At 42.1% G+C, this 23,331-nt stretch overlaps 1 protein-coding gene across 3 annotated transcripts in view; it reads left to right on the top strand.

Annotated features, from left to right (window-relative positions):
• Positions 1 to 23,331, top strand: part of LOC308299334 (calcium/calmodulin-dependent protein kinase type II subunit beta-like) — a gene marked incomplete at both ends in the record, with an annotated part of 92,783 nt that overhangs the window by 42,917 nt on the left and 26,535 nt on the right. For 2 of the 3 annotated variants that reach the window (XM_080743096.1, XM_080743094.1), the window contains 6 exons: positions 5,698 to 5,792; positions 6,422 to 6,544; positions 8,548 to 8,631; positions 9,229 to 9,271; positions 15,758 to 15,823; positions 17,902 to 17,939. In XM_080743096.1, the coding sequence (XP_080599222.1) occupies positions 5,698 to 5,792; positions 6,422 to 6,544; positions 8,548 to 8,631; positions 9,229 to 9,271; positions 15,758 to 15,823; positions 17,902 to 17,939 (449 nt within the window). The remainder of the gene's footprint in view (positions 1 to 5,697; positions 5,793 to 6,421; positions 6,545 to 8,547; positions 8,632 to 9,228; positions 9,272 to 15,757; positions 15,824 to 17,901; positions 17,940 to 23,331) is intronic. The other variant, XM_080743095.1, reaches the window with a different exon arrangement.

Genomic DNA, 23,331 nt, shown 5'->3' with positions numbered 1-23,331 from the left:
TTTCTGTTCATCATGATTAGATCATAACCCTCCAGCTCAAAGTCAACCCCCCTTTCTGAGCAGAGCCAGGTTTCAGAGAGAGCTATCACACTGAACGGTGTGATAAACTTGCTCAGATACTCTTTAATACTTTCAAAGTTTTTATACAGGCTCCTGCTATTGAAGTGGATAATAGAAATACAACGATCCATTATTATACTATTATTAAACTGTTCTCTTGTGTAGTAACGACAATTATTTACATTCATGAAAAAGTTACCCTCAGGGTCAATTTCTTCATTTAGATCGTTCATTATAAGAGTCAAAAGTTCCCAGTAATAACTCCCCTGCAGCTTCAAGCCCATTGCACAAGAGTCCTTGTATATCCCAAGCATTTAAGACTTGCTCTCTCACATTCAGACGCCACTCACACCCCCACACACTCTTACTCACGCAGCACACACACACACGCCGCAGTGACCGCACACACACGCACACAGCGCTCGCATGCTCGTGAGCACACCCACAACACACATGCACATCCCCGCACACATACCCGCAGCTTCCCACGATCGCACACATCCAATGTCGTTTACACTTTACGAGCAGAGAGAGAGAGAGAGAGACAGACGGAGAGATAGAGAGAAAGAGAGAGACAGACGGAGAGAGAGAGAGAAAGAGAGAGACAGACACAGAGAGAGAGACAGGCGGAGAAAATGAAAGAGCCCTGAAATGAAAGTCCTCAAAAGTCATTGTCCTTGTCCATGCTTCAAAAAAACACATGAAAAAAGTAATGAAAAAAATAATCCATGCTTGCCGATATCCCAAATCAATGCATGCGTGTATTAATCCTTTAGAAGAAAAAAAATTGTTCCATGTCGATAGGAATAGCCCCTGCTTTCCCATAGTCTCATGCATGCACATAATTAAGTCTATAGTCCATTCCAAAAAAGCAAAAAATAAGGTATCAGTCTTTTTCATGCATTCTTTATCTACGGGACACCTATAACAAAAAGTGATGCCTTCCAGGGTGGCTTGCCCACCACCCGGGTTAAAAAATAGGCATGCAAAAACATCAGCTTTAGTCCATGCAAGAAGCACTATCCCCGAGCAACCAAAGCCCTCATGTGTCTTTATAGAGAAAAACAAAAATATAGTAGCGAGACAAAAAATAGTCCATGCACAAGCCATATAAGCAAAGCGTTTTCACTGTCAAGTCATAGCCAAGGCACGGTGCCTATAAGCCCACTATTTTCCATATTTGACCAATTCCTGGAGATCTCTTACCAGTATTGGCTTTGCATCCTCAGGCGCTCCGTTCGGCTTAATCCACACTTTGCAGCTCCTTGTCCAGGTGGCTTGTATTTTTTTCTGCTTTTTTAGGATTCGTGCTTCTCTTGCTATATCTGCATTTCGTTTTGTTAGATGATCATTTAGGTATACGTTGGTCCCCCGAAGTTTACTGGCCTGTGACAGCAAGGCCAGTTTATTTTTTCGGTTAGCGAAACGTATTACAATTAACGGCGTAGTGGTGCCGTCTCTCCTAGGGAGTGAGTGACAGGCTGATAACATGTTGGCTTGCAATCCCATGTTTTGTTTAGCGAAGAACTCCAGGACCTGATTCTCCAGAGAAACTTGTTCGCTTGGTGAATCCTCCTCTCCTTGTCCCCGTGTTGTGTGTGTGTGTGTGTGTGTGTGTGTGCGTGCGTGCGTGCGTGCGTGCGTGCGTGCGTGCGTGCGTGTGAGTGTGAGTGTGCCTTGCCTGTTCTGGCCTGGCCTGAACAACAGCGCCCCTCCCTTAACATGTGTGGTCAGAAAAGGTACTACACCACAGGCTTGAGGCTACATACAGACCCACCCACATACATACAAACAAACATACATACCTACACACACGGCCACGCTATGGAGACGGTGTGACCACCGCTCAAAAAGGAGGAAAAAGCGGTTTCTATCACTCAAAGATTTAAATGGCAGAGTGGAGTGGAGTGGAGTGGAGCTCTCCTTGGTGCTGAGTGAATGCAGTTGATAGTTGAGCTCTGTCCATGGTCCTGAACCACATGAACTGTGAGCTGTCCTTGGTGCTGAACAGTACAGCTCCCTTATCCATGTGTTGTGCACCAGATGATGTTCACTCAGATCAGCTAACACAGGGATGCTGACAGAACCCTCTCTAAAAAACCCAGGACAACGATCCACTCGTCTAGCATTGACAACTACAGGCCTATTGCCTTGGCTAGTGTGCTGTCAAAAGTGCTAGAGAGAATAATACTTGAAAGACTACATAAGTATATTGTCTCCACTGATGAGCAATTCGGGTTTAAAAGTAAACATGGCACTGACATGTGTGTATATGCTCTAAAAGAGGCAGTCAGTAAGTACAATAAACATAATTCCACCATGTTTACGTGCTTTCTGGATGCCTCTCGAGCCTTTGACCGCATTAACCATGGCAAACTTTTTGCAAAACTAAGAGAGCGAGGGGTCCCTTCATACTTAATAAGAGTTTTACATTTTTGGTACTCCCATCAAACCATGCAAGTAAGATGGGGTGATACTATATCTGGTCCATTTCAAGTGACTAATGGGGTCAAACAGGGTGGGATATTATCACCTGTGCTTTTTAATTTGTATATGGATGAACTCTCTGTCAGTCTTAAAAAGTGTAGGACTGGCTGTATGATGGGAGAAAGGCTTGTTAACCACTTAATGTATGCAGATGACTTGGTTGTCATGTCTCCCAGCTCTGCTGGGTTACAGCAGCTGCTTAGAGTGTGCTCAGATTATGGTCAGATGTTTGACATTAAGTTTAATCCAAAAAAGAGTGTTGTCATGATAATGAAAACTAAGGAGGGACGAAAGGCAGCTTTCCCTTCTTTCCAGCTGGCCGACAAGGTGCTTAATGTTGTGGACAAGGTCAGATATCTGGGGCACATTATAAGAGACGACCTCAGTGATGATGATGATATACAAAGACAATACTGTAAACTATATGCACAAGCCAATATGCTCTCACGTAAATTTTACATGTGTACTGATGATGTAAAGATAGCCCTTTTTAAAGCCTATTGTACACCACTGTATACTGCCCACTTGTGGTGCAGATATAGCAAAAGTAAATATAATAAGTTGCGGGTGGCGTATAATGATGCCCTCCTGCTTTGGGTCCCTAGGTGGACAAGTGCCAGCCATTTGTTTGTGAACAGTGGGGTTGCCACTTTGAATGCGGTAATCAGGAATCTGATGTACAGCTTCATGATGAGGCTGAAGGACTCTAAAAATGAAATTATAATGACTTTAATCATGCCTAAGAAGAGCAGCATTAGATACTCCTCTTGTCTCTGGAGACATTGGATTGAGTGTCTGTATGTTTTTTAGTGCCTTTTCTGTTGTGCCCTGTTGTTGTTGTTGTTGTTTTTGTTTTAATCTCTGTTGTCTCTTGTATTGTTGATTGTTGATATATGGACCTGTAGAGTCTGAAATAAAGATTGATTGATCCACTCGTCCTATAGACTCTTTGCCCTCCTGGCCCCCAAACTGTGGAATAAACTCCCTGTCGCACTTAGAACAGCAGACTCACTCCCTAGCTTCCGCCGTGGTCTGACGACTCCCCTTTTCAGACTCCACCTTAGCCCATAGCACTTACCTTAGCACTTGCCTACCATCAATAACCATACACGTAAATTTAGATAGCTTTTTTTTTTTTACTGAATAGGTGCTTGGTCTGCCTAAGTTTTCTTAGATTACTATTTCTATGCATTTGATGTATTAATTGCGACCGTAGGTCGCATTTACTACCAAAACCTCCACCGGCTGTCTGTGAGTGAGTCAGTCAGTCCGTCACACTTTTGCCCTGCTCATATCTCCACAACCGTTGCCCCATCCATGCCAAATTTTGCACACACACCCCTTGACTGCCAAACTACAACCTCCAAGGACCCCCGGAGCCCCAGGGACCCCCAGGTCCCTGGGGGACCCCCAGATGTAAAAAATGACCAAATGTGCTCACACGTCACACGTCACACTTTTTCCCTGCTTATATCTCCGCACCCGTTGACCCGATCCATGCCAGATTTTACACACACACTCCTTGCCTGCCAAACTACAACCTCCAAGGACCCCCGGAGCCCCAGGGACCCCCAGGTCCCTGGGGGACCCCCAGATGTAAAAAATGACCAAATGTGCAAAAATGACCAAATGACCACCCCAACGGGGCTGCTCACGGGGAATTCCCGGGGACCACCGACTCCTGGTGCTCCAGAACGGATGCAAAAGTGGTGGCGCCCCCAGTGGAGGACCCCCTGCCACTGCAGCGCACATAAAATGCCGTAACTCAGGCTAGGAGCGTCCGGGAGAGCCGGGGCCGGTACCTATTCGTCCGCCAAGGCAACGCGGAGACCCCACCCCTCATTTCTCACATGGCCCTATTCTAGCGCCACCTTCAGGCTGATTTTTAAAACACATTTTTGGACACTGCTCCTACAGTTTTTGCCCTAAAATCACGAATATCACTACACAGCATGTCTACACTCATGTCATCAACATGGATCAGGAAGATTTTGGAAAAACACATTTTTGCCCTATTTGTGGAGATAAGCCACCTACGGTCGCTTATCTCCCGATTAGGGAGTCTTACTGGTGTATTACCTTACTAATGTTAGTCGCTTTACAGTTTAAATGGCTAAATTGTAAAGTAACCATTTTGGAGGTGGCATGCAAATTTGACCACAGCCTGGAAGAGGCATTCCTTACCAAGGTGTTAAAGGAGGACTTCACCACTTTTCAACCTATCTTCATATGTGACCCAGCATAGCAGAGGGGCAGTCATTTTGGAAAGCACAGCTTTAGATCAGCCCTGAAATTACTTTCTTTTTTTTTTTTCCTAAAATGTGATAAAGCCACAAAAGCATTTCATAAATATCAGGCTACATTTCACTTAAACGCCAGAGCTTAACTCTGCATGTCAATAAGACTTTTTTAAATTAATGTGAAGAGAAACCTCACATTTTGCAGTTTACATTTCATCTAAAAGGCTGAATTTCTCAGATCTATTATTTCTGCATGGCATAACTCTATAAGCCATATCTACAAAACTGTTGGGTCAATCTTCACAACCAATATATCATTTTGTAGCTATGATTCCCAGCTTTCAAATGGAATGAAAAAATGAAAATGAAAAAACAAAAAAAGACTGAGTAGATTTTTTTTATTTTATCATGAACATTAGTGAGGACCTATTATATGAAGACAGGTTGAAAAGTGGTGAAGTCCTCCTTTACCAGCATCTTTAAGGACGCTATTATACAGCTTGGTTACAAAAATGTAAACAGCTTGTGTTCCTATTTGGAAGCCTCGGTAATGTCCATAAATCAGTTGTTGAGAGGCCTGCAGATTGCAAGAAATGCCCAAGCCAAGAGCGAAGGCATTGGCAAACCTCTGTTCAGAGTCTGTGATAATTGGCAGACGCCACATATGGAGGAGGCGAAATACTTGTTGATGGGTTTCCCAAGTCTGTGCATCTACTGCTGTTTGTGTTCAAGAATTTCTGGTTAAATGTGAACGCAAATAAAGATGTTTTGTGTGTGTGTGTGTGTGTGTGTGTGTGTGTGTGTGTGTGTGTGTGTGTGTGTGTGTGTGTGTGTGTGTGTGTGTGTGTGTGTGTGTGTGTGTGTGTGTGTGTGCGTGACTGTGCGCGTGTACGTGTGCATGCGTGTGCAGGTGTAATCCTGTACATTCTGCTGGTGGGATATCCTCCATTCTGGGACGAGGACCAGCATAAACTTTACCAGCAGATCAAAGCAGGGGCTTATGATGTGAGTCTCTCATTCTCTGTTTGATAAAACACCCTTTTATTTGTGCTGTGTGTGGACCTCTGTATTGTTCTTTAGACCAGTGGTTCTCAACCTTTAACTGGGGACCCCCCCCCCCCCCCCACCCTGACGAGCACTAAGAGTTGAGGCATTACATTTTGTACAACACGGTTCTATTGTATAAAATAGCAGATCTACATGCTCACAACTCTCAAAATGAGAGCTTTTTTCCCCCGGTCGGTGGACTTCAATATATATATATTTTTTTTAATTCCCTTTTTTTCCTGCACGTGCCGCATTGGGGCCCACAAATTCTACTTTGGGGGGAGCCCCACGTTTGCTAAACCCACCCCTGTTTACTGCAAGTCGCTCTGGATAAAGAGCCTACATTGTGGTTTGTACGACATCACATAAATGTGAGAATGAGACATTGTGCCTTTTTTATTAAAATGAGTTAATTAGTTAAAACAATTAGGTTAATTTTACAGTTGGGAAGATATTCACATTTTGTGTGTGTGTGTGTGTGTGTGTGTGTGTGTGTGTGTGTGTGTGTGTGTGTGTGTGTGTGTGTGTGTGTGTGTGTGTGTGTGTGTGGTGTGTGTGTGTGTGTGTGTGTGTGTGTGTGTGTGTAGTTCCCCTCTCCAGAATGGGACACAGTGACTCCCGAGGCCAAGAACCTGATCAACCAGATGTTGACCATCAACCCAGCCAATAGGATCACAGCACAGGAGGCACTCAAACACCCATGGGTGCATGTGAGTACACACACACATGCACACACACACACACACACACACACACACACACACACACACACACACACACACACACACACAGGGATGTCGCACCAAATTCTATATACTATTGAAAAAATAGCAGATATACAAGCTCACAGCTGCGAGCTTGTAGATCTGCTATTCTTGAAAGATCTTGAAAATTTGTGCAAGTCTTTGAATATTTCAAACCTATGTTTCTATGTCAGTGGTGCTCGAACCACTCCATGTGAAGGACCCCCAAAATGATACAGTATGTATTTGGCCACGGACCCCCATCTCAAAATATTTAGTTCCAGGAACCCCCCAGAAGCAAAAGCTGTATATTCAAAGATTTGCACACATTTTCAATACTTTTCAAAAATAGCAGATCTACAAGCTCGCCACGCTGTGAGCTTGGATATCTGCTTTTTTTCAATAGCTAAAGTATAAAATAATGAAGGCCCCTTGGGCCCTAGTAACTCCCCCCCCTTGTGAAGCCCCTGCACACACGCACACACACATACTGTACATGCACACACACACACACTGGATGTGGATGCGTAGGATGCAGCTCAAAGTGAATGTCGAGTTCGGCGCCGTCCGGCCTTCCTATCCTGTGTTAATAAAAAGAAACTGGCGAAAAAGACCAAAACTCAAACGTTGAAAAAGCTGCGAAAGTGGCCGTTTTCAAGATTCTTTGGCCATTATCTCTAGAACGGAAGATCCAATCTGCTCAGTTCAAAAGCATATAAGATGCACGGCTTTGAGGACATTAAACACACCATGACACCTTTTCGGGTGTGACGTGTTTTCAGGCCTAAAATTCTGGTAATTATTCAAGCAGTACAGAAGGAGGCAGAGGACAGATATAGAAAAAGGAGATACAGCTACGAGTAGCAAAATAAAACATACTAACACTGTTGTAAAGATACAAAAGCAGTGTGAACATGAAGGAAGCCCTGGGCTAGAAGAGGAGTCCCAGACAGCCCGGCTGTGCTGCACAAATATAACAACAACTTGTCTGACCCACTGCACTTGGACTATATATTATGTACAGTCAAATACAGTGTACAGCGTTGACATATCAATAGACGATAGCGCATCAAAACACCAGTAACAGACTAAGGCTACCTAACGTTGTGCCTGCCTATGTGGCTGTATTTTTTTAATGGGAACGGAGCGCTTTGTTCTGAATTGCGCTGCGTTCCGCGTGCTGTGCACACCTTGCATTCTATGTGTTCAATGCGCCAGGGCGCCTCAAGTAGAGGAAGAAAAGTCTATTTGAAACTGATAAAAGCTTGAGACAATTGCTGCTTTTCCCCCTCTGTCCAATCGGATGAGTCGAAGGCGAAGTTAGCTTTCTGCTCTATCTGTAAAGCCACTATAATCGAAGAGCTGTGTGTGTGGTGTGTGTCTTGGTTCTAACGCCAGGGACGTCGCACCAAATTCTGGGCCCTGGGTACAAGGATTCACTGTGGGGCCCCTGTGCTTTTTAACAATTGAAAAATAGCAGATATACAAGCTCACAGCGCGGCACCGAGTGCCGCGCTGCCAGCTTGTAGATCTGCTATTTTTGAAAAATCGTGAAAATCTTTGAATATTTCAAATCCCTCTAAGGTTTTTTGAAAAAAAAAAATATATATATATATATATGTTTCTATGTCAGTGGTGCTCAAACTTTTTCATGTGTATTTGGCCACGGACCCCCATCTCAAAATATTTAGTTCCAGGGACCCCCCCCCAGAAGCAAAATTTGAGTTACAAAATGTTGGCTTAAAAAATACATATATTCAATGATTTGCACACATTTTCACGACTTTTCAAAAATAGCAGACCTACAACCTCGCAGCGCGGCACTCGGTAGTGCCGCGCTGCGAGCTTGTAGATCTGCCATTTTTCAATAGCTAAAGACAGGCCCCTCCACCTTGGGCCCAAGTAACTCAGTCCCACTTTCCTCCCCCCTTGTGACGCCCCTGTCTAACGCTGTGCTTGTCTGTCCACAGCAACGTTCCACAGTGGCCTCCATGATGCACAGGCAGGAGACCGTGGAGTGTCTGAAGAAGTTCAACGCCAGGAGGAAACTCAAGGTCTGCAGCACCAAACATCCAAGATCCAGAACAATAACGTCCCTTCCGATTCAAAGGAGCTTTATTGGCATGAGAAAACATACGTTTACATTGCCAAAGCAAGTGGCACAAATATAATACGTTGAAAAATGGGAATGTATTTACAGTTGGAAGGGGGTACAGCATTGTGTAAACAGATCTACAGTATGTCACATTGTGGTGTTCTATAAATGTTATAATGTATTTACAGGATATAAAGCTTTTTGAAACAAATATACCAGCTATCTTTTGCAGTCGCTTTGGAACAAATAGCAGTGTTTTATTTTGTACAGTAGGCAGTATGTGCATTTCAATACCTGAGATTCAATACTCACTAGTTGAGATCGCTGCAATGATTTATTTTTATTATTGTTAAGTATAATGTTAAACTTACATTCTTGGCTGTTCCATATACAGATTGAGGCTTTTACTTTTGCTTTTATTACATATATCCGAGACCATTAGTGTGTAATGCTTCTGAACGTGTATGTATTCTAATGCTCTTTAATCGTATAGAAATGACTGAATTCCTTAATCCACATGTCACCATTTGTCTCTATGTGTGTGTCTGTAATGCAGGGTGCCATTCTGACCACTATGCTGGTGTCCAGGAACTTCTCCAGTGAGTGGGGTTTATTATTTCAATTAAGCGACTTATCTCAAAGCTGCAATCCATAGCTTTTAGTTCCTATCGTTGGGTTCAGTTAGTTATCCACAAAGGGCTGGCTTCATTCGCTGGAAATGAAGCCACATCCTGGTTCTCGACAAGGTAAATAGGAGGTAAAGACACCAACATCATTTTTGCTATCTTGCAATTCCAAACGGCAGATTTGTCGCACCATGGATGCAAAACTGCAGCCGGAGGTTCGGTAGAATGCACTGGGGTCAGTGGAGGACTATATGGACCAGCTCATGAACCAACATTATTTCTCAGCAATTGATACCTTTATAACATACTCAGCTCAGGAAATAAAAGAAGGCATGTCACAATTTTTTTTTCCTGCTGTGTTGATTTTCAGTGTGCGCACTGGGTCATTTTATAGAGGTATCTAAAGAGCACAAAGTGTGTTTCTGAACGTGCCAAGTATCGCAAGACTGTCCACTGTTTCCTGTCTGGCAACCAGATCATTATTGTGGGCTCGCCTGGAAGGCGAGCACACGTATGTTATCTTCATTATTTATAGTCAGTCAGTCAGTATCTCCTCAAAACTTTGGCGCGCTTCATCTCTTAAACGCTTACACCTTTCAACACCATTCAAATTTTTATGTGTTCAGCTTACTGAGGACACGTGTGCTTGTACTTTTGGTTTTGAAATGTTTTGTAGTTTAATTATAAAAAAATAAAAATGTTTAACTTTAAGCACCCAATGCATTTCCAATGGGGTTTAGTGAGTGGGGAGAGAGTGAGACAGAGGAAAGGGACCCATGTTTATATTAAGTCGCTGTGGCTGCAATATTCACACTTCAGATATGCTATTTATATCAATGCGTTCACACAGGTCTGCTGTCTGATTTGATCCAAATGTCTAAGCTGTGTGATGTATAAAACTATAGTTATAGTTAAAACTATAAATAAATGTCCCTCTCCACTCTACTGATTGACACAGCTGTGATTAAAGGCTTGGCTGTCATTGGCTGTTCTGTGGTGATGTAGCCTTACATAAGTCGGCCCTGCAGTGACAATGCGAAAGTCTCGGCAGAGACGTCTTAATGTAAGGCTAGTGGTGCTGCAAAGTAACCAAGTACATTTACTCAAGTATATACAAACAAGTACTTGTACCTACAGTACAATTTTTAGGTACTTTTACTCTAATTTCCATTTTTGTTACTTATACTCTACTATAAATACAGCATTTGACAGCTTCAGTTACTTTTTATTTAGCAGATTTTATTATTAATAATAATAATAACTAGAAATACTGTTCCTTCGAAACAGTGTGGGCTCGCTTCCAACCCAACAAATAGGATACTTTAAGGTACTGTAAGGTTAAACAGTTAAACTTTTATCAACTGTACTGTACTGTACTTTACTGTACTCTACTGTAACTTACTGTACTTTACTGTACTTTACTGTACCTTACTGTACTGTACCTTACTGTACTGTACTGTACCTTACTGTACTATACTGTACTGTACTCTACTGTACCGTACTGTACCTTACTGTACTGTACTCTACTGTACCTTACTATACTGTACTTTACTGTACTCTACTGTACTTTACTGTACTCTACTGTACTTTAATGTACTCCACTGTACCGTACTGTACTTTATTCTACTTTACTGTACTTTATTGTACTTTACTGTACTCTACTGTACCTTACTGTATTGTTTTGTACTTTACTGTACCTTACTGTACTTTACTGTACTCTACTGTAACTTACTGTACTTTACTGTACTCTACTGTACTGTACCTTACTGTACTTTACTGTACTCTACTGTACCTTACTGTACTGTACCTTACTGTCCTGTACTTTACTGTACTCTACTGTACCTTACTGTAATGTACCTTACTGTACTATACTATACTGTACTCTACTGTACCATACTGTACCTTACCTTACTGTACTGTACTCTACAGTACCTTACTATACTGTACTTTACTGTACTCTACTGTACTTTACTGTACTCCACTGTACCTTACTGTACTTTATTGTACTTTACTGTACTTTATTGTACTTTACTGTACCTTACTGTACTTTACTGTACTCTACTGAACCTTACTGTACCTTTACTGTACTACTGAACCTTACTGTACATATTCTATGTGTTCTAGAGGTGTATATTGAGTGCATATACTGTAGGTTAACAATCCCAGATCACATCTGTCCTCCACTATGTCTATAACCAAGGCATTCTTCTATGTGGCCACTCCAGACTGAGGAGTGGAGCATGACTTTTATTGTGTTTGTGGATCTGATTTGAAAATGCATTGGTTGTGATATCTCCCTGAAAACCAACAACAACCACTAATACGGCTGATTGTCCCTGCGGGTTCTAGGATATATACTGTAAATCCCATTGCCCGGGATCCTAAAACCTTATTCTTTTTAAATAAATTTCTAAAACACTACAAAACATGTCTCAAAGACAAATACAAGCAAACGTCTCCACAGTAACACAGTAACACACACACACGGTGTGTGTGTGTGTGTGTGTGTGTGTGTGTGTGTGTGTGTGTGAGCGTGCGTGCGTGCGTGCGTGCGTGCGTGCGTGCGTGCGTGCGTGCGTGCGTGCGTGCGTGTGCACATTGTAGATCAACTTCATAGCAGTATTAAGTGGTCCATCTATGTTTTTTATTAATAATAAAATCTGCAAAGTAACAAGTAACTGAGGCTGTCAAATGCTGTATTTATAGTAGAGTATATGTAACAAAAATGGAAAGTAGAGTAAAAGTACCTCAAAATTGTACTGTAGGTGCAAGTACTTGTATATACTTGAGTAAATGTACTTGGTTACTTTGCAGCACCACAGAACAGCCAATGACAGACGGGCCTTTAATCACAGCTGTCTCAATCAGTAGAGTGGAGAGGGACATTTATAGATATTTGTAGTTCTAACTCAGAATATATACATCACAAAGCTTAGATATTTGGATCAAATCAGAGAGCAGACCTGTGTGAACGCAATGATATAGATAGCATATCTGAAGTGTGAACACTGCAGCCACAGCGCCTTAACATAAACATGGGTCTATTATCCTTCTCTCCACTCTGTCCCCACTCACTAAACCCATTGGAAATGCATTGGGTGCTTAAAGTTAAACATTTTTATTTTTTTATATTTATACTACAAAACATTTCAAAACCAAGAATACAAGCACACGTGTCCTCAGTAAGCTGAACACATAAAAATTTGAATGGTGTTGAAAGGTGTAAGCGTTTAAGAGATGAATCGCGCCAAAGTTTTGAGGAGATACTGACTAGTATAGTATATAAATAATGAAGATAACATACGTGTGCTCGCCTTCCAGGCGAGCCCACAATTATTAACACGCACGCACGCACACACGCACACACACACGCATACACACACACTGACACACAAACAACTGTTACTGTGTTACTGTGGAGACGTTTGCTTGTATTTGTCTTTGACACATGTTTTGTAGTGTTTTAGAAATTTAACTTAAAAAGAATAAGGTTCCCGGGCGATGGGCTTTACAGTATATATCCTAGAACCCGCAGGGGCACTCTGTGTGGTTGTTGTTGGTTGTCAGGGAGATATCACAACCAATGCATTTCCAAATCAGACGATCAACCGAAGTGGACCCACCTGGCAAAACCACACCCCAAACACTTTAAAAGCCATGAATTTCAGCCTGTCTGCATTTGAATCCTAGTATATCCCATATGCATTTGGATCAGCATGTCCCGTACTGTATACCAACTTTTACTTTACACTTTTGTTACTTATACTCCACTGCAATTGCATTTGGCAGCTTTAGTTACTTGTTACTTTGCAGATTTTATTATTAATACAAAACATACGGTAGATGAATCACGTAGAAGCTGATCTACAATGTGACATTGCGACATGTTGTGATCTTGTAGATCTGCTGTTTTTAAAAAGCTTGTCAATATTAGGACCATCTGCGTACTATTACTTTGATGTGGTTTGCTGGTTTGCAAAGTGTAGTTCAGGGACCCCTAGGACAGACACACACACACACACACACACACACACACACACACACACACACACACACACACACACACACACACACACACACACACACACACACACACACACACACACACACACACACACACACACACACACACAGGTTCCCCATCTTTCTTCCCAGGCTTTAAACAGCCATAACTTCAGTTCCCAACATGCTACTGGTCTCGAACTTTTGTTGTTGGTTACCCGTCCACATTATATTTTAATTTTATTTTGATTTAATTGTCCATACCTTTAAAGGACCAGGTCACCTCTGGGACAACCAGATCTTATTTTATTGTTGTGTGGGACACGATCAACACAATCCTGTAATTTCTTGTGTTCAATCTGTGTTTTTAGATATTTTATTATTTCAGCATGCTACAACTGGTCATATGATGCTTTGTAGCATGATATTGCATCATCTCATGCATCATATGATGCAAAATGCATCATATGACCAGTTGTAGCATACTGAAATACTAAAATATCTAAAAACACAGATTGAACACAAAAAATAACTCAACATTGTGTTGATCGTGTCCCCACACAACAATAAAATAAGATCTGGTTGTCCCAAAGGTGACCTGGTCCTTTAAGTTCATGTAATAACACTGCTTGTCTACATTGTATTTGCATTACCATTTTACGTCAGTAAAATGAAAGAGAGCATTGCCTGGGAACTTGACACTTTTACTATTATTGTTTTGGGTTGGAATCGAGCCCACACTGTTTCGAAGGAACAGTATTTCTAGTTTAATGATGTACTCTGCACATCGAAAAGCAAGTGATTGTAACAATACCTGTGATATGTCTTCTTTTATATTCCTGAACTGATTAGGTCTCACTGACTCAGTCGTTCATAAATAGTGTTTGTTCATGAGCTGCTTTAGCTCAGCTCCATTCACTGTCATGTATTTTATCGCACTTCCGGTGCGAGTTTTGGCACCCACGGTGAGCGTCATGGCCGGTCATGGCGCATATCCCGTTGTCACGTGATTCCCTTCCTTACTTACTTTCCTTGATTCTCGATGAAGCTGCTGTTCCTAATAATGGCCCACCAGCAGGTATCACCTTCTACTGGTGTCAAGACACATTTATCTCGTTTTTTGCAAATGTACACTTGATTTTAAAATCAATGATGAAGTAGGCTTTATTGTAATTCATTTAAAATGTAAAATGAATGTTTCTAGGCTTTCTACTTTTGCTACAGAGTGAAGGCCCGCCCTCCAGCCAATAGCATTCATTTGATTCATTCCCGTTTTCTCCATCTTTCAAGAAAGATGGAGGATTTGCTATCACTGAACAATATTTTCATGAATTCAAATATTCATTGGTAGAAACCAATGGCATAACGCTGTCCATTAATTTTACAGTCTACTGTATGGTTATCAAAAACAATTCACGTAAAGTGTAGCGTTTTAAGTGGACAGTGGTCTCACACTACTGAAACTAAATGGTAAATGGTGCATTTATATAGCACTTTTATCCAAGGCATTTTATATAGATTGTGCATTACATTCACACATTCATACACTGATGGCAGAGGAAACCATGCATGGCACCAACCTGCTCACCGGGAGCAACTAGGGGTTCAGAGTCTTGCTCAAGGATTCCTCGACATTAACTCAGGGCGAGCCCGGATTTGAACTGGGAGCCCTTTGTGCTCTAATGACGGTTTCTCTACCCCTGAGCTATGCCATCCCTATAAACTGTAGATGGGGCTTTTACCCCTATGGACCTCAGGCTCAGCAAGGCCTACCTTTTTTTGTAAATATAAAACACTGGAGGCATCATACCGACACGTCCTCCCAGAGCTTGGTTCTATTTTGGAGTTTCGGCCGCATCGTGGCCCTCAGACCAACAGAATACGAGTTGGCCCTCTATATCAAAACAACGCAATAAATATAATCTTGTTTCTATTTAATTTTTCTCTTGACGCGAGTCAGGGCATGCTTGCGTCAGTGAATGCACTCAGTGTGTCACGGCCTTCAGGGTGTAATACAAAACAATGTAACTTAACCAATTTGGAACGGGAACACATATCTGTGTCACCACTTTAACCATTATTTCATGCTTTAACTATTGAAAGCAGCAGATATACAAGCTCACAGCGCGGCACCGAGTGCCGCGCTGCGAGCTTGTAGATCTGCTATTTTTTTGAAAAATCTTGAAAGTGAGTGCAAATCTTTGAATGTATATATTTTTAAAAGCAGACATTTGTAACCCAAATCTTTCATGCTCTTGGTCCCTGGAGCAAAATATTTCAGATGGCGGTCCGCGGTCAAATACATATAAGTCTAGTGGGTCCTTCATAAAACTGTTAATATTGTTAGGAAGACTTTTTATTTTTTTTATTTTTCAGGCCTAAATTGGTTAACATTCTCTCTCTCTCTGTGTCTCTCTCTCTCTGTGTCTCTCTCTCTCTCTTGCTCTGTTCAACCAGTGGGTCGACAGACGACAGCCCCGGCTTCTGTCTGTCCCAGTTCGACCGCTGGCATCGTGGAACAAGGTAAGAGTTATTTATATTTAGTTTGGTCGCCCACGCCGGGAGGGTTGTTGCGCATCCCACCGAAAATAGCCGATCTACAAGCTGACAGCGTGTCGCGGGACATGTCAGCTTGTAGATCGGCTATTTTGGGTGCGCAGCCGAGTATAAATCAGGCTGGGAGTCTTATCTGCTGCACTGTTACTTCCGTCTGGTAATGTGGATGGCCTGCTAGCACTGCTGCTTCTGTCCTGGGCTCTCAGGCAGTGGTGGGAAAAGTACTCGATGTTTTTCAATCAATGCGACGATGTACTGTAGAAGAGCTCTGTTACAAGTAAAAGTCCAGAATTAAGAGTAAACATACAAAAGTATTGGTATAAAAATGTACTTAAAGTAAGTAAGTACTACTCATTATGCAGAATGATTCAAGATTCAAAAGATTTAAGATTGCTTTATTTGTCATTCACTTTTCTAGAAAAGATTTACGAAATTATGTTTCCCCCAATATAAGAAAGTAAAGAATTCATGAAACAATAAAACAAAGAGTGCAGAAAAATACACTATACAGCAAGTACTCTAAATAATCTGAATAAATAAATCCTGAAAATAAGCATACCCAGATAAAAACAGTATCATCTCCTATTTTTATTGCATAGCAATGCATACCTCCCCCTGTTCATGTACTATCTCCTAGGGAGATTGGCGTTCGCAAGTTTTCACATAAAAAATATTTTGAAAATAGCAGATCTAACATTGTGAGCTTGTATATCGTCTATTTTTCAAATGGCCCAAATGTATAGAGGGTTGAAGTGGTTAATATATGTTTTGTAATAATAATCAAAATCTAAAAAAGTAACTAGTAACCAAAGTTGTCAAATAAATGCAGTGCAGTAAAAGTACAATATTTGACTCTGAGATGTAGTGGAGTAGAAGTAAAAGTGCTGAAAATTGGAAATACTCCAGTACAGTAAAAGTACAGTATTTGAGTAAGTGTACTTAGTTACTTTACACCACTGCTCCCAGGGCTGGTCCTCCTCTCTCGTGCTCACTATATCTGCTCACTGTCGTCTATATCAACTATACTGTTTTAATCGCTTTTTTTGTTTTTATTTCACTTTTCTGCTTCTGAAATGTGTGCCAAGGTAAGCATCATTACTTTTATAATGTGAAAAAGTGTTTAATGCCATATAAGTGCACTATAATGCATTATTAATGTGATTTTTTTGTGTTATAGACCCAAACTTAATATACAGTGTTTGCGTATACTCTACATAGTACCTTCCCTTGCACACTAGTGTGATGTGCTGTGCTATTTGGTGTCTATAGTTTCCCTGGCCGTCAATGACTCCAACTGTAGTGACTAAACCATTCATTCCCACCTAATACAGATTAACCAATCTATGACAAACCTGCATCTCCCATCACTTCCGGCACAATCATGCTCTTTCAACTGTAATCCCCTCAGCTGTGTGTGTGTGTTTGTGTGCGAGCGTGCGCAAGTGTGCGTGCGTATGTGCGTGCGTGTGCGCGCAGGTGTGGATTATGTGACAAATCAATTTGTGAAAACATAAAGTCTATATCTAATGTGTAGCGAGACATCGCATGTGTTCACCTCCCCAATGTCCTCTGTTTGATCCAAAGCCATATAAATAAGAAAAGAGACGATCTACAAGCTTGCAACGCGTCACAGCGCAATACGTTGTGAGCTTGTAGATCGGCTACTTTCGATTGTGTGACACCTACCGGGGAGAGGGAGGGAGTAAAGTAAAGGAGGGGTGAGTTCTGTCACCGTAATTATGTTCTCCATTTCTGAAGGGCAGTTATTAACAGGAGGACGGTATAAGCCCAGTGTTTTGCTGTAGGCTGAGTGTGACATTAGGATATTGAGAAGTCTGTGGGAGAAGTTAGACCGAAAGGTCTGCTAGCTGCGCCGGCCGAGGGCAGAACTTAAGGTGTGTTAGCTGTGTCTGTACTCAGTAGAGAGCAGCAGAACTAAAGGTGTGTTAGCTGTGTCGGTAGAGAGAGTAGAACTAAAGGTGTGTGTCGCGGCGGTGTCATGTGCGCCCTCCCCTCTGACAGCGTGTCCTTCTGTCTCTCTGCAGCAGCCAAGAGCCTCCTCAACAAGAAGGTCGATGTCAAGGTAAGGTGATAGAAGGTCCTTGACTCCTTCTCCTTCTCAAATCCCTCCCCTTTTCATTCGTCCCGTTTCCCTGCAAGGGTAAGATTCAGAGGGTTCAAAAGTCATGCTGTGTAACTTCTTCGGTTGAACAAAACATAGTTCTTGACAACTTTTCTAAATGCCCTTTTCACGTGTTCAGTGTCTGCCCCATTAACAAGTACGAAGAATAACCTGAGGCACTGAAAACGTGTATGTACATATGTACAATGTATTTTGTAATAACTACAGCGTGTGGACGTAGCGCCATCTGCTGGAGTTAAAACAACTTTTCAAACGATCCAATCCGTTATAGTTACTTATAGAGTACTGAATTGCTGACGTCACTCTTTCATCGCCTGGTCGTGGAAATAATTTTTCGACAGAGGATGACATTGAGTCATCGTAGAATCGTCTCATATAAGAATTGTGGTCCAAAAACAAACACATTTTCCTGGTGATATTGTAGGGGAGGTGGCTCTGTATAGTTTTTACGATACGATATTTGATACAGTCTGTTGTTGGCAAAAAAATATAACTAATTCGGCGACAGTAACATTAGCGTTTTCTCATCGTCAGTCGATGCTTCATATCCATATGAGTCAAACTGCTGTGCTCATTTGTTCATTTTTGGAACACAGTTCCTATTTGAAGTGATATTTAACAAGTCTACGGGGATCAGAATGGGGCCAAAAAACATGACGCAAGTAGGATGCATAAACTACGTCAGTCTTTGGTTCTCTATTATGTTATTGTTCTTGGTGAGGACAGCCCTTTATAGTGTAAAATAATTGAATTACAGTAACCTTTAGAACTTTACTGTACAGCAGAGGTTTTCTTTGTTTTACTTATTTTTTTAGAATCGTACATCATATTACACTGCTATTTTTGGTGAAGAGTTAAAATATCACAAGGACAGATCATCAGGTCCCCACCATGCACAGGAAACCATCCCAGCGACAGGGGCAAGGCGTTTTGTTTAGCGATGGCTGAGGGGACAAAACTCCTGCGTTCACACCAGCATACACCAGAGGTTGTGTTGTTGACGCTTCAACAGAACAGGGTTTTAGGTCACAGTGAAACTATCTGTACAGTATATGTTATGTCACGGTTTCTCCTCGCTCTTCCTCCTCCGGTGTGCACCGCTTCCTCCTTTCCTGTGGTGTTTGTTTGCAGTTAGTTGTTATTTTTCACCGCAGGCTAGAGCCTGTGTACTGCGTGTGTGTGTGTGTGTGTGTGTGTGTGTGTGTGTGTGTGTGTGTGTGTGTGTGTGTGTGTGTGTGTGTGTGTGTGTGTGTGTGTGTGTGTGTGTGTGTGTGTGTGTGTGTGTGTGTGGTGTGTGTGCGTGGATACGCGTGTGTGTGTGTGTGTGTGTGTGTGTAATGAACCTTGCTTGTAATATTTATTGTTTGCAAGTGTGTGTGTGTGTGTGTGTGTGTATGTGCGTGTGTGTGTGTGTGTGTGTGTGTGTGTGTGTGTGTGTGTGTGTAATGAACCTTGCTTGTAATATTTATTGTTTGCAAGTGTGTGTGTGTGTGTGCGTGTGCGTGTGCGAGTGCGAGTGCGAGTGCGAGTGTGAGTGTGAGTGTGTGTGTGTGTGTGTGTGTGTGTGTGTGTGTGTGCGTTTCCACTGGGGAAAAGTGCTTTCCACATGCAGAGCCTCTGTGGATTTGTGCATGAATAGATGCATTTACAATTCAACAATTTAGGCATTTCACAGACCCTCTTCATCCAGAGCTTAGGATAAGCGAGGTAAAGTCATACATCAGATGCAGAGAGAGAGAGAGAGAGAGAGAGCGTGGTGCCCTCAGTAAACTAGAGGATCATTGGATAAACCATAAAACCAAGAACCTACAGTAGCATCAGTCCAAACAGCATAATATACATGTATGGTGAATAGGGATGGAGCTCGTTCATTTTTATTGATAATGAGCACCTTATCGATCCTGCTTATTGAGCCGGGCTTTTATTGAGCCCACTATTGAGATGTGAGGCGACACATTCTGAACAGAACTGGTATCTTTTATTATTGGCCAGTTGTTGTGACTGTGAGTTTATCATTAAAACAACCATTAAAAACACTTATATGTGCAATAAGTGTTAAATGGCTTTATATTAGGAATAGTACTGTAATACTTTCTTGATCGCCTCTTGTCTTGATTGTTTAAACATGATGTCATGGGACACTGCTCGACAACAGGCTTGATAAGCCCAAAGCATATTGACACCGGTTACTCAATACATTTGTTATCGAGTATGTACTGCAACAGGCTCGTGTTTCGAGCTCCATCCCCTAACGATTGAACTATAGAGACAGACGTTTGCCCAGGACCTCAAACTAGTGATAATAGCAGATCTACAAGCTCACAACGTGTCGCTTCACGTCGCGTTGTAAGCACTACTACACGTGTTGTTGACATGTTTAGCACAGTGGTGTGTTGATTCCTATACTTACAACCAGGCCAGGAGTTTTGTCATTTTAGGGTCAAGGCCACTTGGCCTTTGGTGTTGTCCAGGTTTTGGGGGCACAAAGGCCAAATGCCAGAGCAGGAAGGTCATCAAATAAAACAAGATTTGAGTCCATTGAAAGAATGTATTGAATTTAAGGGTTAGGGATGATAACCTAATCTGCAGTGAAATAGATAAATGATGGGATTTACAATCTGATCCATGCTCAGCCCTGCACCCGTCAAAGTCACTGGATCGGTTTAAAGATGGGGATTCGGGGGAGTTAAGATTTCAGAATCTCAACAAAAGACACTGGTGTCTACATGACAAGAAAGAGACACCGGTGTCTACTGTCTACATATTGACCAGAAAGAGACAGAGCAGAAAGTGGTACAGTCAGCTGGGGCATTAAGGCCACTGTGGCCTCAGGTCATTCCATTGTTTTGAGGGGCACAAGGCCAAACTGAGGGGCAACAACGGCCATGGCCTTCATGGCCTTCATGGAGTTGTTGAAGGAACAACTCTAAGGTATATTAATGACACAGTTCAATGTTCAAAATGTGTGGTATTCCCCTTTAATGGTTTAACAAAAATATATATGCAAGAAAAATTACATGGTCATTTATTTCCCCCTTTAATCCGTGAACTCTTCACAGCCTCTCCATCTCTGTCTTTCTTCCCCAACCCTCTCTCTGTCCGGCTCGTTGCTATAATCTCAGATTATAATCTCACCGTGCAGATGATTAATCTGCCGTTATATAACGCCGGCTTTCCTCTCATCGGAACCACTCCCACCACAGGCATTACTGTACATACAGTAGCCCAGTGGTTCTCAAACCTTTTCATGTCCAGGACCCCCATATTGACCCTTATTTGAAAATACATGCCAGGGACCCCCATATAAGAGAAGATTTTTAAGGCACTAGCACTGATTCTCAACCATTTTAATTTCAAGGACCCCCAGTTTGACATGCATTAGGGCTACAGACCCCCATTTAATGACATTTCTATCTCTGGGAACCCAATTCATATTGTGAAATCAATGTTAATTTAACTCTGAGAGTGTACAGATTGGTTCCATTTGGACTCTCTCTCTAAATTACATACCCATAAGAGTCCATTTGGTTCCAAATTATCATTTAGCTGGGGACCCCCTGGAACTCCCTCAAGGACCCCTGGGTCCCCATTAACACGTTGCAAGCCGCGGCAGAACCCTCTGAACAGAGGTAGCGCCGAAGAAATAAGCCATTTATTTACAAACATGTTTTAAAAAAACAAAGCCCACATGATAACAACACGTAATGGAGTGCTCGATACAGCGTACATATTCATCCTGCAGAGGTCGGCGATCTTACTTTGGCGAGGCGGAGGGGAGATCAATTCCATTCGTTTACGTGCGGCGAAGCAGGGAAAGGAGCGATAGAGAAGCGGCGCCCGAACGTGATTGAAACCGCGATCCACGAACAGAGACAAAGAGTAGCCATCTTGTGTGTCCTTCTTGTCGACTTTCAACACTGGGGAGAGTTCATGGCCACTCCTGGCCAGCCATCCATCCAGAATGTGAGTCAACGGCGTGGCCTGCTGGATATTACGAGTATCACACCCAGCACCAGAAAATGACTGTGGGAGCATATTAACCGTTTCAGATAGCTCCAAAAAGACACAGAGAAGAATTTCCGATGTTTTTTTTTTTTATTATTATCATTTATATCAAAAGTCCGGGAATAGACGTGTGGCTGATGGGACCCAGTAGGAAGTCCGAGGGAGTACGACCAGGCTTAGAAGGTGTTAAGAACCAATGCTGTAGCCTGCCTAGCTGCCTCTCTCTCTCTCTCTCTCTCTCTCTCTCTCTCTCTCTCTCTCTCTCTCTCTCTCTCTCTCTCTCTCCCCCCCTCTCCCCCCGGAAGTAAGTGCTATTTGGTCAAGACAGGTGTGATGATATTGCAGGGCAGTTATAATTAAATTAAATGGTCTGTATTGGATGCCAGTAGAATAGTAATAGCTGCAGGAACTATACATGGTGTAATCATTTGTGTGTGTGCGTGCGTGCGTGCGTGCGTGCGTGCGTGCGTGCGTGCGTGCGTGCGTGCGTGCGTGTGTGTGCGTGCGTCCGTCCGTGGCTAATCTCGCGAACGGCTGGACCTCTCAGCACAAGATGTCTTGTACTCTCTATATGGCTTTTCCCTGCTTTTCAAAACAGACCCCTGGTGTTTTGTCACCTCAACTCTCCTGTTCATTTTCTGCCTGTTAGTTCCATTCTTACCGTAGACACTGGTTTCTATTCTAGACCATATTATTCGCTTCACACAGAAGTATCAGCTCAGTGGCAGCCACACAGCAGTCCCTAAAAAGAAAAGAAAAAAGGTCCTACAAACGCCGGGGCTATTATTTTCAGTTTCTCCAGTCTAATTGGTAGTGTTGTAGTCGAGTCCACCTAAAGCCAGTCCAAGTCAAGATCAAGTCCGAGGGGGGGGGGGGGGGGGGGGGGGGGGGTGAGTCCGAGTCGAGACCGAGACCAACAGGGATTGAGACCAAGTCAAGACCCAGACCAGATTAAAAAAATGAAATAAATAAAAAATAAATAGAAAACTATAGGTTTACCATTTACACACATCATCTAGTAATTCATCAATGAAAAGCATCAGATAGCTTTCGGTAGCACTTTAAACTAAGGTACTGTTAATAAACATCTATTAACAGTTTATAAGATATTAACAAACATTTATTAACATATTTATAAATGCTTGTAAGGAGTTTAATAAACTATTTATAAACAGTGAAGAAGATGTTTATAAGACATTTATTAACTGTTAATAGGCTATTATAAGACAGTTATTAACCTTATCGGCTTATAAACGTTACTAAGGAACTTTACAAAAAATGTATTAAAAGTGAAGATGTTTAAACTGTGTTAATGTATTAACTGTTA

This window comes from Nannobrachium achirus (genome assembly GCF_963921795.1).
Source record: "Nannobrachium achirus genome assembly, chromosome: 15".
NCBI classification, from domain to species: Eukaryota; Metazoa; Chordata; class Actinopteri; order Myctophiformes; family Myctophidae; genus Nannobrachium; species Nannobrachium achirus.
The sequence above is the reverse complement of the archived record's forward strand: the minus strand, read 5'-3'. Positions and strand labels throughout refer to the sequence as shown.